General features: G+C 37.2%; 1 protein-coding gene across 3 annotated transcripts in view; it reads left to right on the top strand.

The window, feature by feature from the left end:
• LOC146000424 (sushi, von Willebrand factor type A, EGF and pentraxin domain-containing protein 1-like) overlaps positions 1-23131 on the top strand; it is a 194569-nt gene that overhangs the window by 99745 nt on the left and 71693 nt on the right. For all 3 annotated transcript variants that reach the window (XM_083138037.1, XM_083138036.1, XM_083138038.1), the window contains exons 18-28: positions 1190-1351; positions 1997-2160; positions 2879-2999; positions 4076-4203; positions 4658-4757; positions 6067-6268; positions 14144-14301; positions 15983-16071; positions 16907-17016; positions 17879-18051; positions 18909-19123. In XM_083138037.1, the coding sequence (XP_082994163.1) occupies positions 1190-1351; positions 1997-2160; positions 2879-2999; positions 4076-4203; positions 4658-4757; positions 6067-6268; positions 14144-14301; positions 15983-16071; positions 16907-17016; positions 17879-18051; positions 18909-19123 (1622 nt within the window). The remainder of the gene's footprint in view (positions 1-1189; positions 1352-1996; positions 2161-2878; positions 3000-4075; positions 4204-4657; positions 4758-6066; positions 6269-14143; positions 14302-15982; positions 16072-16906; positions 17017-17878; positions 18052-18908; positions 19124-23131) is intronic.

Below are 23131 nucleotides of genomic sequence, written 5' to 3'. Positions count from 1 at the left end.
TAAAATATCTATAGAGTCACCAGAATCTAATATTCACACTGATGTGCAATACACCTCACTATTTCGCTTGCTAACTGCTGTCACTGTATCCAAAGTTATCCCTTTCTGATGCAATTTCAATGCAAAAGGTTAGGAGCATATTGAAAGTTTTGTTTGGAAACATACATCCCGGACATCGGCTGCTAGTGATGTCACAGCTTAACCTGTCCATTGGTATTGGTGTCAGTGCAAAGAAATATCAGTTAAGTTTTGTCTTGTTTTTTACCTCCTCCTCCTCCTTAGGTAAAATGGTTGTAACACAATAGCTAGTTTCAATCAAGTAACTTGGATAAAGTCTGAAGACAGCCCACATAAAATGTAATAGTATCTTTTAAAACCAAGAAATTTGTGTAAGGGCTAGCAGGTCATTTGCAAATTAATGTTCGCTTCACACCAAAGCATGAATGATATTCAGTGTCCAGCCAGTGCTGAAGCACGATGCCAACACCCGAAATTCATTCCCATGCCACATCTTAATTAAAACTTACTCTTACTTGTGATTGATGAGTCAAATAAAAAATCAGCACAACATTTTCATCTACTTTACTATGGCCTGAAAGGTAAATATCGCTCTGGGCATGCTATAACTTTTTGGCTATCTTTAAAATATTTGGATTCACAGTTGATAATTTGGATGTAAATGTGAATACAGTGGAACCCCGATTTTATGTTGCCGGATTTTACATTTTCTCACATTATACATTCAATATTGATGATACCAACACAGAAAAACGTTAAAAAAAAATTCTCGATTTTATATTTTCCTGCATTTAAGTTTTTTTAGCTTGTTCTCCTGAAAAACATAATATCGATGTTTCACTGTATATAATAGTCAAGCATAGATGCTAAATTGTTAGATAAAGATAATAATTTATCCACGGTGTGTAATACGTATTGCCCAATGCATGAAAAATTAGACAGTAATTGATGGATTTAATTTGAGCCTAATCCACCAGATTTCACTTATTTCCATAAAATTGTTTGTTTTTTTTATAGAAAAAAATAATAGGATATAAAGTTAGCTAGAAGTATGTATAACAAACAATTCCATGCCAACAGCAATTGTAATTTATTAACTTCTTGTACTTGCTCTATGTAGAAACTAGAAACCATTTCAAGTTGTACTGAGAGTAACATTTGTTTGATGCAGCTCAATGTTTACCCGGCAGTTTTTCTGAGGATGGTTTGGAGAGTTGCACTACTTGTGAGGTAGGAAGCTACCAGCCAGAATACGGACAGAAACATTGCAAGCATTGTCCTGAAAACACAACCACTTTGAGGAGAGGATCACGCATCCTGCCAGATTGTCGAGGTGTGTGGAATAATATTTTGTGCATGACTTTGATTTTGACTGAAAGCTCGAATAATACATGAAAAAGTTTAGAAGTAGATGAAACAAAAATGAAGTAGATGAAACAAAAATAAATTAATCACGAACCATACAGAAATGCCCTTTCTTTCTGGGAATATAAACATTTGATTGCTTCCTAAACTTAGCTAAACTAACATTTTTTTTATATCTTAATATAGTTGTACATAAAGTTTTGTGTTTCAAAAAACAGAGAAATATATATTTTATCTCTGTGAACATTACAAGATACACATTTGAAACATAAAAATTACAAAAAATGTTGGCATTAGAGAAAATAAACAAATGTCAAAATGCCTGACAAGAAAAAGAAAGCTAATGTCGTTAATTCCTGAATGATAACTTAAAAATCCAAATAATAAATAATGTTATAAGCTATCTCTCCTCTTGCATTAGTAATGTCATCTCTTATCAAGAGTTTGCGATATGTTGATGGTATTGATTTTCAATACTTGTTACACTTTTTTGCCCCCAAAATTTATTATTAACAAATACCTTGTCTTGTAAGGATGATAATTTTTCTGTTTAACATTGCTGTATTCCAGAGCTTTGTCCATAATTTTTCTGTTTAACATTGCTGTATTCCAGAGCTTTGTCCAGTGGGATTTGTATCTGAAAATGGGCTGGTACCTTGCTACCCTTGTCCAGAAGGATACTTCCAGCCACTGAGTGGGCAAAAGTTATGCTTTAAGTGCCCCACCAATACAAGGAGCAATACAGTGAATTGCAGTTCAATAAGTGCAAATGAAGTGGTAAGCTTTTGTCAAATCATTTTAAAGATTAATTGAAAGTTATTAAACATATTGTAAGCTTTGTGTAATTATTTTCAGACTAAATATAGGTTACACTTCACTATTCTTGCACAATAAGAACTGAATAACACATGCATATCTTTATATTATTAATGAATGAGTTGACGCGATTATGATATTATTTAAGAAATTGAAGATGCCAATATCCAATATATGAGTATTTGGTGAAAAATGTATATCAGAATTAGTAGATATCCAATATTTAATCCGATTCTATTACTCAGAAGTTTTAATGGATATATCTTATTGCTATAACTTTGGCATATTTATTAAAGTACAGTGCTTTGGCATTCCACTGTAAAGAAAAATCTGAAATGTGATTTTGGATATCTTTTGCAAGTAATGCTTTCAGATTTCAATAAATAGACACACAGTTGCTTGTGTACCACTAAAAATCTCGGAGGATTTTATAGTACACAAAAACACAATTTTTATTTTTGTCATACTGAAAATTGCATTTAAATATATATGTCAGAATTATAGTAATATTGGTGTTAGAATTACTTCCAGAAATTATCGGCAAGTAGATTGGAAATTACAAATTTTGTGTTTCCAGCATTGTTGTAAATTTAATTACATCTATTTTTTGCCTCTCTTATTGAATGAAATGTAAGCACTGAAATCAAATAGTTGCTGGAATGCTGTTTTTACTTTCCAGGAAGACTTGGAACTAGAACAGCTTGTAGTCAATGACTGCTTTTCCTTGCCATGTCTTAATGGAGCTTCTTGTAATGCACTGGACTTTGGCTATGTCTGCAAGTGCTTGGATGGCTACACAGGTTAGTAATGCATTCAAAGCATAGGCATCAGTCTGTGGAGGGAGGGCAGAGTATCCCCTTCCCCCTTCCCTCTCCACAATATTCACTCTTAGTTAAGAATTTTTAATTTAAATGGATAGTAAGAAATTCAGATTCATTCCGTAGATTAATCCCAACAAGATTACTCATACAAGAGGTTAATTAGAACAGAATAGCAGAGGAGGTGGGCGACACCAAGAAATGCATAAACAAAGAATTTTTTTCAGCAGTTTTTTGTATCTGCACTAGTATATGAATATTTTTGAATCCGTAGTAATATTTTAATTTTTGTTTGTCATATCTCTCTCTTTTTTGCTGTGTGTATATTGAATGTGTGTATGTGTCTGTGTGTGTGTGTGTGTGTGTGAGAGAGTATAAACCTACCACCTATACTCCTTTATATACACAGGGAACTCTGATTTTTCATTCCCATTGAATTTTACATTTTTGCACCTTAGTCTCCTGAAGAACATTGATTTGAGGTTCAACTTGGCCACCGCTGATTGAAAGTAATTATTATAGAATTTTCTAGTATCCTGCTTTTTGCCAAAGCAGTGGCAACCATGTGACAAGATATCCGTTTAACCTTCTTTTTATTATTTGTAATTGCATGACAAATTGAGACAGACAAAATTTATTTACATCTACAATAATGAATCTCTTACAGTTTTCATAGTCTGAGCACTGAACCAGAACCCTCAGTTGAATATTTTCAGTTTATCACTGAACTGTAAAGTTACAGCATGCTTTGAATGGATGGAATAAACACTTCATTGGCTGGCTCTAGGCGTTTCTTCTTTCTCCTGTTATAGGTAGTTAATGCCTCTGAAAGAAAGTACATTATCAAATGTTCATTTGTGGATGAGTTTCTTTGATAGGGTAGTCACTCATTCTTTCATCTTATAATGTAATCAAGAGGGGTGTGTATGTAATGTGGATTCCACATTAATGTCTAGATTCAGTTCCAATTAGCCCATCTAAACATAGAACTTGAATTGAGTTGTAATACATGTAGAATAGTGTTCTTGAATTGATTTTTTAAATATTTTTATTGCTAGGAATTCTATGCGAGTTGGAGATCAATGAATGTGAGGTCCAGCCATGCTTAAATGAAGGAATTTGTGCTGACAGTTTGAGTAATTACTCATGTACCTGTGCTGAAGGATTTACGGGATATAATTGTGAGGTAAGACTATTTCTTTTTTCGTTTTATTATCCATAATATTTGAAATATTAATTTTCTCTTGAAAAAAATCCTTTTTATTAGTAATTTTATTAATTTTACAATATCCAAGTGATTACTACTGCTCACGTTTTATCTTTCAAGTATTTTAATGGAAAAACACAATTAGATGACTTATTTATCTGTAACAGTGCTTTTAGTGTTCATAAGTTCAAAAATTAAAAGGCCTTTCACAGAACAGTAAACCTTAATTTCGAAGGACTAACAGACAGACAAAAGAACGAAGATGGAGGTAAATGTGCTCAAGTGAAAGGGAAAAGAAAAATTAGAAAAAAGATATTGTGTGATAGTAAACTTGCTTCCTTCCACAGGGATAGTTTTGTGATTGAAATCAGGAACTGCATGTGAACTTGTTGAAATGTCAGTTTAATTGATGTCATAAAATTAATCATTCTAGATTGATGTTGATGAATGCGCATCAAATCCTTGTATGCATGGCTCCACCTGTTACGATCAACCAGGAGGTTTTATCTGTGAATGCCTTACTGGTTACACAGGTAAGTTACATGGTGACTTCTGTTTGACATGACTCAGTGTGACTGTGTGACTCAGTCTGTAGTGGTAATACTGAATGGTTTTCTCCTGAAATGTCAGCATTTGGCAAGCTCTGGAAGGACAATGTGCTGTACAAAATTCAACTCAGTGCATAGGCATATATTGCAACAACATAGATATTGACATTATAAATGGTATTGTATCTAAAGATGCAGAGATAGGTAATTTTCTCTGATAAGCTTACTTTTAATTTTTTCCAAGCAAACTTTTCTTTGCGATCGATTTCGCAACCTGCCTGGTGGCTTCATCAGGTGTCTACTGTCTTGCTGCGGGCAATGTGGTTCCTTCTTCTTCCACTTGTGCTCGTGGAGGTGCTAGTTGATGTGAAAGGAACATGTCAACTAACGCCACCATGAGCACAAGCAGAAGAAGAAGGAACCACTTTGCCTGCACCAAGACAGTAAACATGACGAAGCCACTAGACTGGTGGTCTCTTCATAATGATACAAACACTTTGCACTCGATGAAAGTGCTGATGATGTGTTGAAGAATGCCTCACATTTTGACAATGCAGGGGCAGGATTACATGGCAAGCAGCTGATTGCATTACCCATGATCTCTTTCTTCACTTGGGTTGAAAATTCGAATTACAGTGCCGGATTTTTTTTTCTTGGTTAAACAGTATATCAGTTTATCTTTGAAATCGCCAATAATTTTACCAATTTTAATAAACAACTGGTAATTTAGTGCAACATTCTATTTTGTTAATTTTTGTGAATATAAAGGTATAAGCTAATGCACTGAAAGCAAGTATGTACTTCAACTGCAAAACTATTTTTCAGTGGTTCAGTCAGTTTTTGGTTAACAAGTTCCTGAATGGATGGTGTCAGTGGAGAAGTAAATACTTGATTCCAGTACATTATTTTACTTCTAGCGGACTTCCATGGCAGAGTAGTGGTTAGCACAGTGTGCTATTATACCTAGAGTCCCAGGTTCGAATCCTGACCTGATCATTTTTTGTAAGCATTTCATCTTCAATTTCATCATATCATCACTCATTCTCATCTTTGTGATTATCCGAAAGTGGCAGAAGAGTGAAGTCAAACCAATCAATCAATCAATTTACTTCAACATTTTTCATTTCCTGAAGCATTATTAGATTTTCCTAAAGCTAAACCCATTGCAGTTACTTTCTTGCAGTTAAGAAAACAAATGAACCACCTTGTAGTTCAAGGTATATTTTCAATTTTGTATCAGATTGCCGGAATATTGTTCCATCACTGATAGAAACAAATTTACTTCTTGTTTCAGGTGTGATGTGTGAGGTGAACATAGATGACTGCTTTGATGAGACGTGCACTGGAAACGGAATTTGTGAGGATTTGGTGGGAGATTTCAGGTGCAACTGTTCACCTGGGTTTACAGGATTGCAATGCGAAGAGAATGTTGACGAGTGCTTGAGCGACCCTTGTCACAATGGGGCTGTTTGTGTTGATGGTGTTAATGGTTTCAGGTAAATTCTTTCACATTGTAGATATAAATTTTATTTTGACCTTTACTTGCATGAAGCTGCCCAATGTGTAGGTTTTCCTCAGGAACCTCTAATGCTTTTCATATTGCACCCTTCACTTAATAACAATGTAGAATCCACATAATTTAGGCACGTTATTTTCTGTAACATGCATAGGCACGTGGGATGCACCTGCATGCACACTGAACATTCTTTGAATTTCTTCTAAGATCAGCTGCAATTTTCTGATTCACTTTCTAAGTAACATATAATTATGATAGTTCCCAAAAGTTCGGTTCCACCAATTGATGAATCCTTACAGAAGTTTAAACAAGCACGGTACTTCACGAGTTTGGACCTGGCCTCTGGCTATTTGCAAATTCCTTTGAAACCAGAATGCCGAAAGTATACTGCGTTTTCATACAAAGGTCGCCAATACGAATTTTTGAAGATGCCGTATGGTTTATCTAACGCTGTATCTACTTTCGTATCTGTCATGCATCAAGTTTTTGGCCCTGAAACAGAAAATTATTTGACAGTTTACATAGATGATCTTCTAATCTTTGATGCGGATTTCAACAACCACCTTCAACACATAAAAGCAGTATTACTCAGACTAGAAGAAGTATGACTAAAAGTAAAACTTCGAAAGTGCAATTTTGTAAAGGGTGAACTAGTGTATTTAGGACATGTGATCTCGGGTGACCAGATAAAAATAGACCCGAAAAAGAATGAAGCCATCTTGAATTTTCCCTTGCCAAAGAACAAGAAGGATATTCCGAAGTTTTTAGGACTAGCCAATTGGAGGCGAAAATTTATAAAGGATTTTTCGGCTAAAACAGAACCTTTGCTGAAATTGCTTTCCAAAAGTGCTAAGTGGACTTGGAGTACTTCTCAACAATCAGCTTTCCACCTGCTCAAGCAAGAATTAGTAACCGCTCCTGCTCTAGCTCAGCCAGATTTAAATCAAGAGTTTTGCATACAGTGCGATGCTTCTACCAAGGGATTAGGATGTGTCCTGTTTCAGGAACTAGATGGAGAAAAGGTTGTAATCCAGTATGCGAGCAGGAAACTGAAGAATAATGAAGTGCATTACTCCATCCATGAGCTGGAATGCCTAGCCATACTTTTTGGTGTAAGTAAATTCGAAATTTATCTCCGAGGAAGACATTTCAAGATATATACAGATCACCGGGGATTGATCTGGCTCCAAAATTCTAGAAATTGGAACTGTCGCCTCACTAGATGGTCTCTCAAATTACAATCCTACTCATTCGAAATTATCTATATACAGGGAAAGGAAAACGTAGTGCCAGATGTACTCAGTCGTTATCCTGCAGAAGTCAGTGAGGAAGACGAAGAACCAAAATTTTTCCATGTTAATTACATTTGGCAGGAAAGAGGAGAAATAGACAATGTCGAGAATTGGATGCAAGTTCAAGAGCGCGATTCTTTCTGCTTTTCCATCTTGGAAGTACTGAGACAGAAGGAAGATGAAGACTCCCTGCTGAGTCCAAGGTGAGAAGGTTGTATCAGTTCTACGGAAATCTCCTGTTTAGAAAAACTACTGGCGACGAAGTCTCCTGGAAATTGTGTGTTCCTGAGAAATTAAAAGATAAGGTGTTACGAGAGAACCATGATGAGTTAGGACATTTTGGCATGGCTAAAACTTTGAAAAGAGTGAAGAACAGATATTTTTGGCCTAAATTAAAACAAGACGTAGCCAGACATGTTAGAGATTGCCTGACCTGTGCGAAGACCAAGATGGAAAAACATGGAATCATCAAAGACAAATTACACATTAACCAGAAAGACCCGCATGAACTTTTGTCCATCGACCTAATTGGAAAGTTACCTATGTCTTTGGGTTATCAATACGTCTTCACCTTGGTTGATGTTATAACCAACCAAAGGTTGGGTATACATCCCCAATACATACAGGTAGCACTCCACTCCAACCAAAGTACAAGGCCAATTCAATTCAGGTAAAATTAATAGGAATAGACATTCCCAGATATGTTAAGATTAACAGAAATTAGGCCTAATTAGTAAAAGTATGATATAACATCGAAATATTAAGTAATTAATAAGCCCCAGACCAAAATTCATTGGTTATCAAAAAGACAACCTTTTGTTGATAGGTAGAATTCAGAGAGCACATGTTACTTTTCATGCAAATTTTTTATTAACACACATATTTTCAGGATAACATTTGTGCAAGCACAAATTAACTTGCTTTCCCTGAAAATAACTCCAAGTCACAATTATATGTGCAAACAAACCACAAAAACATCAAAAAATCGATGTTTTTGGACAAAAGACAATCGGTCTCACAGCACCAGAGCCATCTGGTGAGAGTCAGTGGAACTAGCCCTGACTAGACTGCCATCTATTGGGCTTCTCAAGGTACTTGATGAAAGCAAGTAACCCAAGGTGCTGTGAACCAATCAGATGGCCTCATGGGCGTGGCTACCAGACAATGAGTCTGAGATAGCTTTTAACATGTGAGGAAGCCATCTTGATTTCACCTTTGTGTAAAGAGCTGGTACAGTTCACATCGCTCCAAGTTTTGGGCCAGAGTAGGCCAGTGGAGAAAGGACAATGGAGTAGCCATTGTGTTTAAAACATGTGAAATAGCTACTAAGTGCCTGGAAATAGTCCAGTATTGTATAATATGGACAAATTACAGGATTTACAGTGAATTGAAGTGCATGGAACCAATATCCATGAAAATTCGGAACTTTTCAAAACCACATGGTGAGGACAATGAGCCTTCAGGAAACCATGATGCTTTGTATCCAAGAGCATCCAGGATTATTAAGCACATCCTTGGTCATACAGCTCCCTGAAATAGTTCACTTGCAAGTAAATATCCATCTGCCTTAAGTCCCGGTTATATCTTTAGTGCAAACTCACAGAAATCCCCCCATTTATAGTTGGAGTGATAAGTGTTTGGTTGCAAGGCCCATGTGTGATGAGGTGGAAGCAGAAGATGTAAGTACAATGTTTTTGTTACCCATTTGTTGGTTCCATATGTAAAAACCAACCTATAAGTTTGTGCAGTGCTTGTATATAGTTAAATGTGATAACATCAGAATATTAAATGTGTCTTTCCAACATCTTGATTTATCAATTCATATTTGGGCGGGTAAGTCCGGGAAGCGTGCTTCTCGCTCCGAAATAAACAGGCTGAAAGTCCCTGTAATTAACCAGCAATCATTCCTCGGAATGGATGCTGGTCTATTGGGGACATCCTCCATGTTAATGGTCACTGGAGGACAGCGTAGAGCTGCACGGGGATAGGTGCGTCCAGGTTGCATAGCCAGGTAGTTTTGTGGGTTCAATCAAGCCCAAGGTGGGTGAGTAGGTTAGGTTCATCCTTCCTACCACTCGGCAACGTAACCTGGAGGCACGTATCCCTGGACCAGCCGCGTAGACGAAGCCATTCAACTCCCGAATCTATCGTCAGTCTTTGGTCTCTGTCTCGCACGCACGGATCGCAATGTAGGAACAAAGTTTGTCTCTGTCTATCCCCTGAGGCGAGGCACGGTCAGAGAGTTCATTAATGTGATGGAGAAAGGATATTTTACCCACTTTCCTAAAGTCAGAGCCATTCTATCAGACAGAGGAACACAGTTCACATCAGGCTTGTGGAAGGAATATCTGGATAAAAAGGGAATAAAATATTATTTCACCACTGCTTATCATCCTAGCAGCAATACCATCGAGCGGATGAATCAGGAAATAGTAAGATTACTCCGGCTATTCTGTCATCGAGAGCACCAGTCCTGGTCAAAATACTTAACCGAAATATCTTGGCCTCTAAACAACTCTGTTTCCGACATGACCGGTTACGCTCCCTCCGAGTTATTCTTTAACAGGCCTGTGCCTAATGAAGTTTTGGACCACTTCAACTGGCCCGTTGATTCCCAAAAATCTAATTGGAATCAGAAACTATTCATGGCAAGGACTAGGGAAAGCACCAAAAGCAAGAAAAGAAGAATTAGGGTAAAAAGAAACGCTCTTCATTTAGAAGAAGGTGACTTGGTTCTTGTCAGGAATCACAAGTTAAGTTCCCGAAAGAATAGGACTATCACCAAATTGTTTGAGGTATACATTGGCCCCTATGTCGCCTCGGATGTTCGAAGCAACACTGCCCTGCTGTTGAACCCGACGACTAAGAACCCAGTCGACCGAGTGAATTTTGACAACCTTCGTCTCTTCAGGTGTTCCCCCGAACGGAGAAGACAAATAGTGAATGAAGAAAAGACTTAGTGATTGAAGAGTGAAAGAGAGATGGACTCTGGTTTACCAAAAAAAAAATTCTGAAAATTTAAACTTTTTAATTTTCCTCAAATTTTTTGCCCGAGAGAGGGGCATATGTAATGACCCTGCGTGGTCATCACATGTAGCTATCCTGCGTGATAGCCATATTCTTTAATATATAATTATTAATGCTTGAGAAATGCCCTGCGAGGCTTACGCTTTTGATTTATCTTTTATCTAATTTTGAGTGCATTGTTGTTAAGCATATATTGTTATGGCACACACGTTTTGGTTAAAGAAAGCATGCTAAATACCCTGCATGGTTTACGCATTCAGTTATCTTTTGTGCAGTAATTGTTGTTTAATTTGTAACTTGCATTGTCGAATCTCTTTATCTTATAATTTCTTTAATGTAACGTGTTCAGTTTAGCACACAAGTGTTAAGTTTATATCGCCACATGCTAGTGGTTTTTACAATGCTAAACTTGATATTTTATAACGCACGAGTTGCATCTCGTGAATTGAAGGGAGTTTGCAACGCTGCAGCCGGCTTAGTTCCGATCTTCTCCACCCGCCTCAGTGCTGCCACCAAACAGTATATAAACAAAGCAGCGAGGCCCGGAGCTCAGTCGACTGCCAGATGCCGACTGCAAAAGACCTGGTTTCTAGATCTAGTCTGGATGTTTCCCCTACCAGGATCCAATAGCTTCCTTGAGAAGGAAGGAGGAGAATAAGAAAAGCAGATTACCTACCTACCTGGTCTGCTCCATAAGAGCTTGGTGTGCTAACCTTGGGTCGTGGCGGCCCAAGCCCAAGTCTCCTGGGTGCTTCCAGACCTTCGCTTTGTACCTTGACGTCTCTTGCTACCGACTGGACATACCAAGGGACCGAACCGTTCCCTTGTCGTAGCTGGATTGACTTTGCTGCGTCCTTTCATACCAACACCTTTGTGAAACCGCGGGACCCTTGGCCCGTCCCTCGCTATTGATTGGACGCTGTCGCATGTTGTCCCCAGAAGGCGTGGCACGTGACGACTACCAAGGTTCCTATTGGTTACTTGTACTAGTTGGTTCCCCCTAAATTAGATAAGAATGCTAATACTGCCCAGGTACCTCACTGAGGAAGATTTAAGAGTGTATGTGCTAAACAGGTTATTTACATGCGTGTATAAATATAAATAAACTTTTACAAGTTGACCTTTCCATAATAAACCCCGCAAGCCCTGAGATACTTTGAGTCCACGTCTTCGGCTGGCTACATGCTAGCATATATGGGTACACTTTTGCACCGCTCCGTGGTGTAGTGTGCAGTGCTCCGGCACGCGGACGTTGCACTTTACAGCCCTGGAAGGGCCTTGGCCAACCTCCCGACTGCCAGTCTTCCTCCCACAATCCTGCCTAGAGGTGTGGAGATCTTCAACCGGTAATGGGGTGATGTGGGGTCAGCACGTCGAACCCTCAACCGTTATAGGGGATTTCCATGACCGGGCTACGCTACTCACTCTCCCCAATATCCTCATGATGGTGGGTTGCCACCGGTCTTATACACAGGCTGAAAACCCAGATACTGAACCCAGGCAGACTCGAACTCATGCCATCCTGCCGTCAGAGTCCAAACTGCAGCGTCTTAGACAACATGGCCACGGAGGAGGACATGGTAAGGGGCTTGGTCTTGAATAATGTGAAGGGCAAATAGCCTAAGTGCTGTCTCACCACAATTTTAATTTTAATTTAAATTTCAATCCAATTCAAATTGTCAAGATTATAAAGTAAGGATCATAAGTCAACAGAAGGAGATTTTTATTCAGTGAGAGTATCCTGCTACATAGCTCGAAATGCTTACTATATTTTCCTATTTCATTTTTCAGGTTACGTGTGACTTACTCACTTGATAAACAATAAATAAAATAAAATACTTATTTTTATTTTTCAGTGAGTATGCGTTGAGTAATTGACAACGTTTCAGGGACCACTGTCCCCTTCTTCAGGTTGGTTTATTGGCTTCACGGTTGCCCACAAAGCTTCGTCAATAGCAATGGCAAGGATTAGGTTTACATGGATAGGATAAAATATTGGAATTCCATTACAACTGACCTGTACTTTTTAAAAAAAAACACTATGTAAAATTTCCCCCTATTAAAATCTATTAAAACCCCACTGTTACACTTATTTAAAAAGAATCCCTCCTGCCTTTTGCCGATCACATGTTAATAGTCAATGTCTTCCTTGCAAATGCATGAGGTCGTGAGCGACTCGTGAGTCTGGGGTAACCTTGAATCCGATTTCCTCATATCCCCGCTTTTCCCATTTTTTCAGTATTCCTATCCAGAGTTCGTCAATGTTACAGTCTTCCCTGTTAAGTTTATTTTCTCTATTCCTACATATAAATGATGCCTCATATACATTTCTTCTAAGTAGTTTATCTTCCTCTCTAGTGACTTCCCGATCCTCAATTTCAAGCTCTTCTTCCAAGACGTGCTCAGATAACCCAGTTCTGGGATTCCTTTCCCTAATATCCTTATCGTGTTCTTTCCAACATATACCCATACTTCTGCCAGTTTGTCCAACATATTCTTTTTTGCATTGGCATTTAATTTTATATATCCCTTTCTTCCCTTCTTCATTTTCTTCCTTTTTCCCTCCTTCTTTTTTATAATTCGTGAAGTATTTCTCCAAGCTCCTGGGTGCTTTCATCTCACGTTTAATGTCAAATTCTTTCAATGTTCTTTCTATCTTTTCAGATGCTCCCCTAAAGTAGGGAATAGCCACATACTTATATTTCATTATCTCTTCATTTTTGTTACTAACGTTACTATTTACCTTGCTTTCTTCCTTCAAACATATCCTTCTAGCTTTGTGTAAAATCTTCGTCATTTCCTCATTTTTATAACCATTCGTTCTACCTACGTTATAAATCCAATCTATTTCCTTTTTCAAACTCTCTTTACTGTTGCATAATCTTATAGCACATATGAAGAAGTTTAGGAAGACATTATATTTAATCCTACTGGTGAGGGCGGATTCCTTATTGATGTACATTTTTCCTGCTAAGGGCTTGTGGAAAACGCCTGTCCCTATTTCTGTACCTATTTTGCGAATCTCTAAGTCTAGGAAGCTAATTTTATTATTCTTCATATTTTCCCTAGTAAATTTGATTCTTGCTTCTTGATCCCCTAGATTTTTATATAAACTGTCCAAACTTACTTCCTTTCCGATAACTAAAATGTCATCCACATACCTCCCGTAAAATTTGACCTTACTCTCTAATGTGCTCCATGCTGTGTTCTCAATGAAGTGAATAAAAATGCTTGATATTATCCCTGATGTGGGGTTCCCCATGGCTAGTCCTTCTTAATAGGGGGAAATTTTACATAATGTTTTTTAAAAGGTACAGGTCAGTTGTAATGGAATCCCAATATTTTATCCTATCCATGTAAACCTAATCCTTGCCATTGCTATTGACGAAGCTTCGTGGGCAACCGTGAAGCCGATAAACCGATATGAAGAAGTGGACAGTGGTTCCTGAAATGTTGTCAATTACTCAATGCATACTCACTGAATATAAGTAAAAATAAGTATTTTATTTTATTTATCTTTTCCTATTTCTTTATAGGTGTGAATGTCCATTTGGTTTCAACGGGACACTTTGCGAGGAAAATATTGATGACTGCAGCTCATCCCCTTGCTCCTTAGGTGGCACCTGCATTGACCTTGTTGGCAGATACCGATGCCTCTGCCCTCCATCATACACTGGGATCAACTGTGATAACCGTAAGAAATATGTTTTGTGGCTTTGTAGTGCCTGAATGCTAAATGTTTCAAATTTCCCGCAACTTAAGTTGTGTGAAAATTGTGGCTCAATGAGGAATCAAAATTTAACACGGCATTCTGTTCAAATAATGACTGCAGCTAAATATGTGTATAAAAGGACATGGAACTTTGATAACTTGTCATCTTCATTCATTCATTTAGGTTTAATAACATACAAGCCACCATTTTGTTATAGGAAGATAATTACGATCATCATTTGAGCTTAAATATAAGGGCTATCTTCATAATTCAGGATAAAATTACCTGTTTAAAGGGGACATCAGTCTTATAAACACATCTGATCTTGCCTATTCACAAAGGATTGCAGTGAAACTGTGATTACTTATTTTTTAATACTAGTCAAGAAAATGATATTGTAGCTTTGGAAAATGTAAAAAACAAGACCAACGCATAAAGTAAATTAGAAAATAAATAAATTGTAGGTCCACTCTATTTGCCAAAAATGCTAACAATTTCTCTTGTACTGTAAATTTATAATATAACCTACAACAATAGAGGCTTTCAACATAACCAACACCCTTAAGTTCTATTATTCTTACTAATGTCTTTCAGGCCATAGCATACTAGTCATTTTCATGATTGGGGAATAAAATTTGCAGTTGTATAATACATACACATAAACAAGTTACTACTTGTTTCCATGACACTTTTTGTATGCTGCTGGTTATTTTACTTCGCTTTTTGTGCCACTTTTGGCTAATTTGCGAAGATAGGGATGAGTGATGATATGATGAAATAGATGAATGGACACTCGCAAGCATCCATGCCCAGGCTGCTATTCGAACCCGGGACCCCTGGCATTGTAGAGCGATGTGCTAACCCGCATGCTGCTGGGAAATGATAGGAAGGGGAAGCCTGCCCAGCAGTGAAAATAATTTTCCCAAGTGGATGGTGGCAGAGGCCACCAAAATTAATAGAATCATTAAAAGTAGGTCTCACGAAAAAGTTAGTAACTTGTTTCCGTATATATATATACTTGTTTCAGTTGGTTAGCTTGTTTCTCCCATGTGTGTTAGTTGATTTGTCTGTTGAATTCATCTTGATTCCACTTTTATAATGTTAGGTGCATAAATATAGTTTGAGTTTGATCATAGTATAATTTTACCCCTTGAGGTTGAAATATTTTACCTATTTTAAGTAACAGTGTTTTGTGATTTTCTGGTTTAAATACAAACCTAGCTTTAACACTCAAAGAACAGCAAGAATTTAATTTTATTTTATCAATTCTAAAAGTGTTTATACAATAATAATAATGTATTTTATTGACATTTTGATACAGCATATATCAACTATGATTGTAATGATTATGCTACTGTAATTTCTCAGTGTAGTCTGTAAAACATGGTGTAAACGGTCATATATTTTATTAATAATATGTATATTTTTTTTCCATGTTATGGTCAGTAAACTTGTATCATATATCAACTGCATTATATTTTATTAATAACTATAGTTATTTTATTATTTATACAATTTAATTGTCTGTATTTTTTTAGGTATATGAGATAAATATGAAAAATGTGGCATAATATTCATAATCACTTTTAATAAAATTTAATTTTTATGTTCATTTAGGTTTTTCTAAATGATATATTCCCTAGTTGAATTTGCCTTTTTGTAGAACTTGCAGCAGACTTCTTTCTCAACTTTGTGGCACCTGGAACCACTTCTTATGCTGCTCTGAATGGATTGAGGAAACCCCTGAATGAAGTAAGGATTTAAAGTCAATGACAAGATAATAATGCAGTTTTAAGTTGAGCAGCTACTTTGTTGTTTAATTTGTGTGTTCTACAGATAAAGAGTTTTAATGCTACATCTCAAAACTGAATGCATCTACAGTTATCAAATCATTAAGTATAAGCAGATTAGTTGGAACTGTATTAGTATTAGCCAAAAAGCTGCTATAATTTTACTGGTGCAAAGGAAATATATAATTGATTGCTTAATTCTGTCATCTTGTTATTGCTTGAACATAAAAATTTAATACATGCATCAAGGTTTTGTAAAATAAATTCTAAAGCAATGCTGTGAATCATTTAGACTCTTCATATATAGTGGATATTATAAATTTTATATTGAGAGTTTATCAGAAATTGTAAAACATATTACCGTATTTACTTGAGTACCTCGCACCCCTTGATGGTGTTTTTTTTTTTTACTTTTTTCTTTATTTTCTTCTTTTCTTGATGTCACCACCAGTCTTGAAAGCTTGCTGCAGAAGTGTTACGACTGCATTTTATAATGACAAATTTGTGGAATAACAATTATTTCACTATTTTTCTAGTATCTAGTGTCAAATGCCATTTCAAAATACATAGAAAAATAATCTGTCTCTCTGATTTGCTATAGATTGTAAGAATGTTTTTCCACAAATTTTATCCACCCCGTCACCTCTATTTTGTACCACTGTAAGCCACACACCCTCATTTTGTACCATATGTTTTACTTTTAAAATAGCCTCCAGGGTACTTGAGTAAATATGGTATGTTATCCCTAGAGGATGTTTTTTTTTTTAAAAAAAAACTGATTTTACTTTTATCCGTAGGTTACTTTGTGCTTTTGGTTGAAGACCAGTGATAAGCTAAACTATGGAACTCCTTTTTCATATTCCACAGCTGCAGAAGACAATGCATTTACTGTTACTGATTATAATGGGTTAGTAATTTTTTGTAGCTTCCTGTAGAAGTCTAATGTTTTTGATATGAAGTTCTATGTTACGTTTATGATACACTCATGAAAATGCTGACATGTAATTGAGCGTAGGGTTTTAGGTTATATCCAAATTCGTAGGGGACCTAATTGGGTTGGAATTTGTGGGAGTACCTCCACATCTCACATACTGTAGTTCTTACTACAATCCCAGATAGCACAGTAAGCTTGCTTCATGCTTGAAACAAGCTTTTCATGTAAAGTGAACAATATATTGTGCTTCCATCAGGCTTAATCAAGCCCACTAGTTACCATGTGTTGAATCACAGCAAGCTTGATATGACAGGCTTGCACCAAACTTGTCACAGAAAGCTGCATGCTTGATACGAGCATGTCAAAGTTAGCTGTCAGCTTGATTCAAGCTTGCCACATCCAAATGGCTTGACAAGCTCTTGTTACGATGTAATTATTCATAATGTATTGAATAAGTTTTCTTCTCACTTTGACCTTGAAGATGAGAGTGACATTAGTTCGAGAAAGATTGGAACTTTTCTAGAACACACCTGGTCAATATCCAAAGAAAATCGGTTCGTCATTCATGACCAGAAAAGCTTCAAAACTTACTTCAGTGTTAAAGTAAATTAAAACTTTAAACCCACTGGAATTCCTTCAACACACCCTACCCTGAAGAGCTACCATTCATTGTGTATTGCCTTTTTGATTTTCACAATTTCCTGGCTTATCAGCAAAAAAGGAATGTAAGTTATGGAAGTTTTATGGCATGTTTTAATGATTCTGTATCAATTCTGACTGTAGATCCTTACAAAACATGAGCCATCCTGTTGATTGTTGATGTGTTTGATTTCAGATTTGTTCTATATGTGAATGGTAATAAAGCCATCACAGATGTGACAGCCAATGATAACCAGTGGCACTACATCTGTATAGTTTGGAGTTCATTTGGTGGTGAATGGAAGATGTTTAAGGATGGAACTGTGGTGGATTTTGGATCTGGTCTGGCAAATGGTACTATTATTGAAGGTAAGTGAATTGGAAGAGCATTGAAATTTTCTGTTTACTTTTCATTCTATGATAAAGCATTAAAAAATTCGCATTTTTCCAACAGAAATTTAAAAATACTTCCTTCACATTCATTGCTACAACAGTCACAAATAAAATTATTAAAATCACATATGGAATATACATCCTGTAAAATTGTGATGCATGTTCTTAACACATTTGCAGTACACCTAAACCAAACTTGGAATAGAAATTAATTACAATCTTTTCAAATTACAATTATTATTTAAAACCCAGGGGTTAGTAAATACAACTATTGTTTACTGAAATTCCAAAGTGAAGATCTCTGAAATATGTTGAAACCACAGAATACCTTGGTAGCTCACATGGGGGGAACAATGCAGGCAGGGTCCCATATTAAAACCCTGAATAACCCACAACTTTCTACCAACTTGGCAATTAGTTATTTCAAATCATTTGTGTGACAAGTTTTTTCCTAATAGTAATTTCTATATGAATGCATAATTTATAAAGTTATTTACCTAGTTTCATCAACTAAGATTGAAGAAATGCTTGTTTTGCAACATTTGTTCCTCGGCCAAGAATCAATCTTGGAACCTTGACATTTTTCTTGAAGGCCTTCAAGCCAACTTTTGGCACCTCAATTTCCAAAATTTAGATCTCTGTGTCATTTGTTTCAGCATTCTTGTTCTTTTATTCTCAGTTTCAATTTTTCATCATTTTTCATATATTAATCCTCATTGTCATGATTAACCTGAATAGCTAGAAAATGACATTAAATATTGCAGATATGAACAAACATTAACATAATCTAGAAGGTAACTAAACAAGGGTTCTAATGCTTTTCTCAATTTCAGATAATGGGGCTCTGGTCCTGGGGCAGGAACAAGATGCAAAGGGTGGAGGATTCAGTGATGCAGAGTCCTTCGTGGGCCTCTTGGCCCATGTGGATGTGTGGGACCATGCAATGGGGAATGAGGAAGTGGAGGAGCTTACCTGGACCTGTGAGAGATATTTGGGAACTGTCTGGAGCTGGCCAGACTTCCTTGGAGGCCTTAAGGGACAAGTTGAGGTAAAACAGACAAAATTGTCTTTTTAAGTTTCTTTCCAATTGTGTGAATGCATTACATATTAATGGGTAATGAAAATATGATATGAGGATTCTATATCTTTTCTTTTAATAATGTATTTTTATTATAGAGGCAAAGGAACCATTCCAAGTCATCACTGGACAATGCCATTTCTTATTAGTTTTCAGTAGATTTTTATGTTCGCACTTTTGAATCTTCATTAGCAAATCAATTGGTAATTTATCGTTATTGGCCGATATAAGCATACTGGTTTATCAGTAAAACTACTGATTAGTTTACAGATCTGATATACCTATATATATATATATATATCTTATAATTTAGTGCAAAATTATTCCATTTTGTTGTAATTTTTTATGGATAATCTCCATGCCCTACTTTCTACAAAAGTTATTTGATTGAATGATTTGCTTTATTTTACTTCACTTCTTGTGCCATTTTTGGCTAATTTGTGAAGATGGGGATCAGTGATGATATGATGGACACTCACAAACATCCATGCCCAGGCCAGAATTTCAACCCAGGACCCCTGGCATCGTAGCACGATGTCCTAACCACTCCGCCATGGGGGCCGGGTTTCTACAAAAGTAAATGTCTAAATAATAAATATACAACTTCATTTCCACTGCATTCACCTGGGGCCTCCTCGATGGTGCAGTGGTAGCATTGTTGCCAGGGTGCAAAATCATTGAAGACTGGTGGGAAGGGGAGAAAGATCTTAATCTACAACCCCCCCTCGGCCCACAAACATGTATATATAAATTATGTGATATACAGGGTGGTCTAAAAGTGTGGAAACACCTGAATAAAAATTGAATGGCATGATATTTCCAAAAACTAACATTGCAGGTTTGTAATAGGGGTGGGGGAAAATGTTATAGGTCATATGACAATGACGGCCACCATCTTGAAATCCGCCATCTTGAATGCAACTTTGAAAGTTCAAATGGAAACCATGTCGTGTAATACCTCATTTCAATAGAAAATTTTCTCTCGAGTTCAACGGTGTCCATAATTTTGCTCTAGCACCAACAGGGACGAAGTTATTAACGTTTTTATGCTTGCTTTATTGTTGCAGGTGACGTTACACAGCATGGGTCTCACCCAGGCAGAACGCATTGAGATCGTGTTGATCTCAGGTGAACGAAGCATGAAAGTGATTTCAGACGATTTTAACCACCGTCACCCAGATAGGGTCCCCATCCATTATGGTACAGTCAGTAAAGTGCTTGCAAAATTTCGTGAAACCAGGACTGTGGCTGATAAACCAAAATCACGATGGCGCCCCTCATTACGGAAATTGTGTTCGTCAGTACCTGGATGTGCAGTTTCCCAACACTTGGATTGGATGACAAGGTGCTGTGGAGTCGCCACCACGTTCCCCAGACCTCACTCCGCTGGATTTCTACCTGTGGGGACATGTCAAGGCCATTGTTTACTCTGAGAAAATTCGAGATATTGTTCACCTTAAGCAACGCATCATTGATGCATGTGCCAGCATTACTGCAGACACTTTATGCAGGGATTTGCACGAATGGGTATCAAGACTGGCATTAACTGTGGAACGTGTTAATTACGAACACAATTTTCGGAGTAAACGATGGCCTTGACATGTCCCCACAAGTAGAAATCCAGCGGAGTGAGGTCTGGGGAACGTGGTGGCCACTCCACAGCACCTCTTCGTCCAATCCAAGTGTTGGGAAACTTCACATCCAGGTACTGACAAACACAATTTCCGTAATGAGGAGGGGCACCATCATGATTTTGGTTTATCAGCCACAGTCCCAGTTTCACAAAATTTTGCAAGCACTTTACTGACTGTACCATAATGGATGGGGACCCTATCTGGGTGACGGTGGTTAAAATCGTCTGAAATCACCCTCGTGCTTCGTTCGCCTGAGATCAACACGATCTCAATGCGTTCTGCCTGCGTGAGACCCATGCTGTGTAATGTCACCTGCAACAATAAAGCAAGCATAAAAACGTTAATAACTTCGTCCCTGTTGGTGCTAGAGCAAAATTATGCACACCGTTGAACTCGAGAGAAAATTTTCTATTGAAATGAGGCATTACACGACATGGTTTCCATTTGAACTTTTAAAGTTGCATTCAAGATGGCCGCCGTCATCGTCATATGACCTATAACATTTTCCCCCACCCCTATTACAAACCTGCAATGTTAGTTTTTGGAAATATCATGCCATTCAATTTTTATTCAGGTGTTTCCACACTTTTGGACCACCCTGTACATATCTATAATGTTAATATAAGTAAAAATAATTCACTAAATTTAAAATATATTATTATTATTAATTACATATAAAGAAATTGTGTTACTTTTATATATATTAGATATTATAAAGTAGCAAACTACTTCTTTTACTAGTTAGTGAAAGATATTAAATTATGAAATAGTTGAAGTGTTTCTATTATGAATAAGTTTTTATTTATTTTTTGCTTTATGTTAATATAAATCAGTTAGATTTCATAGTTATTATTGTCTTGCAGTCTTGTTTCACTTTTATTGTGCATAAAACACCTCAAACTCGTGGTACTGGCCATGGTATTGGCTTTATTGGAAAGAGAATTGTATGCCATTATTCTTTAAAGATGATTTCGGGCATATGGGCGCTGCGGCTGGCACAAATAAAGCGCAGTCTGGAAGTCCAATTGTTGACCACCTTTTCGAGCAGCTGGGGCCGTATATCGGCAATCACGCGGTGAATGTTGGCTTCCAAGTCGTCCATCGTCTCAGGTTTATCAGCGTAGACGAGCGACTTCACATATCCCCACAGAAAATAATCTGAAGGTGTTAAGTCACATGATCTTGGAGGCCAATTCACAGATCGATGATGCGAAATTATGCGCTCATCGAATGTTTCCTTCAATAAAGTGATTGTGGCACGTGCTGTGTGGCATGTTGTGCCATCCTGTTGAAAATACAGCTCTTCCACATTGATGCCAGTCAAGTGGGGAACGAGAAAGTCCTGAAGCATGGATCGATAGTGCTCTCCATTGACTGTCACATTCTGGCCGGCAACATTTTTGAAGAAATAAGGACCAATGATTCCAACTAGCCATAAATCACACCAAACAATCACTTTTTGTGGATGTAACTAGTGGCGATTTCTCTGGGTGTGTAAGTCGTGTGTCAACGGCCAAAGGAAAATGAAATATAGAAGAAAGTATCTGCACTTTTATAAATTATGATTTTGAGCGATTTTCTTTAATTGTCAGTCTCGAGCGCCCGGTAGTTTTCGAACCCGGCGCAGCGCGCAGTGGTTGTCAGGAAGGCAGATCGGTCCCGCACTGCCAGGGCGTTGGAGAGGAAATACAACGTCTTACCACTGCCAAAACATAGGATGACCGTGCATGCGCACCCTGCCACCCACCACCATGGTTAGCTTCTCAAGGCGTTGTATTTGTTTCCAACGCTTTGGCTTTCATTCATCCCGCGTTCCGCATTGTTTTGCTCGTGATTGTTGTGCATTATTTTTTAAATGTGTGGTGTGAAGTGATGTGATTATTTTAAGATGGAGAATAGTGAAAGTGTTGTGCAAAAATATTTAAATAATTCATTTTCTTCGCTTTCGTATTCAGAGAAGAAACAAGTAATTGACAATGGTCGACCATGTCCGAATCTCACGATGTCAACATGTGTTAAAGGAAAAAGTGGTGCTGGAAAAGGTTTTGAGAGACATTTTCGAAAAGAACACTATGAAATTTGAGACTGGCTTTGCAGGTGTGATGTGTTGAATAAATTTTACTGTTGGACATGTTTAATATTCTAGACTAAAAAATGTGTTGGGAATTATCAAGGGTATGCGGATTTGAATCATCTCAATACTGAAGTGAGAAAACACAGCGAGTCTGAATTGCATCTTTATAGTTTCTTTAAATTTGGTAGTTTTTTGCCACCCCTACTAGAATTGACGTTCTTTTGGATACTCAACGAAAAGCTGAAATAGAGCTACACAATGAAAAAGTAA

The sequence above is a fragment of the Lepisma saccharinum genome, chromosome 16 (genome assembly GCF_977018435.1).
Source record: "Lepisma saccharinum chromosome 16, izLepSacc3.1, whole genome shotgun sequence".
Taxonomy (NCBI): domain Eukaryota; kingdom Metazoa; phylum Arthropoda; class Insecta; order Zygentoma; family Lepismatidae; genus Lepisma; species Lepisma saccharinum.
This window is presented reverse-complemented; position numbering and strand designations above follow the sequence as displayed.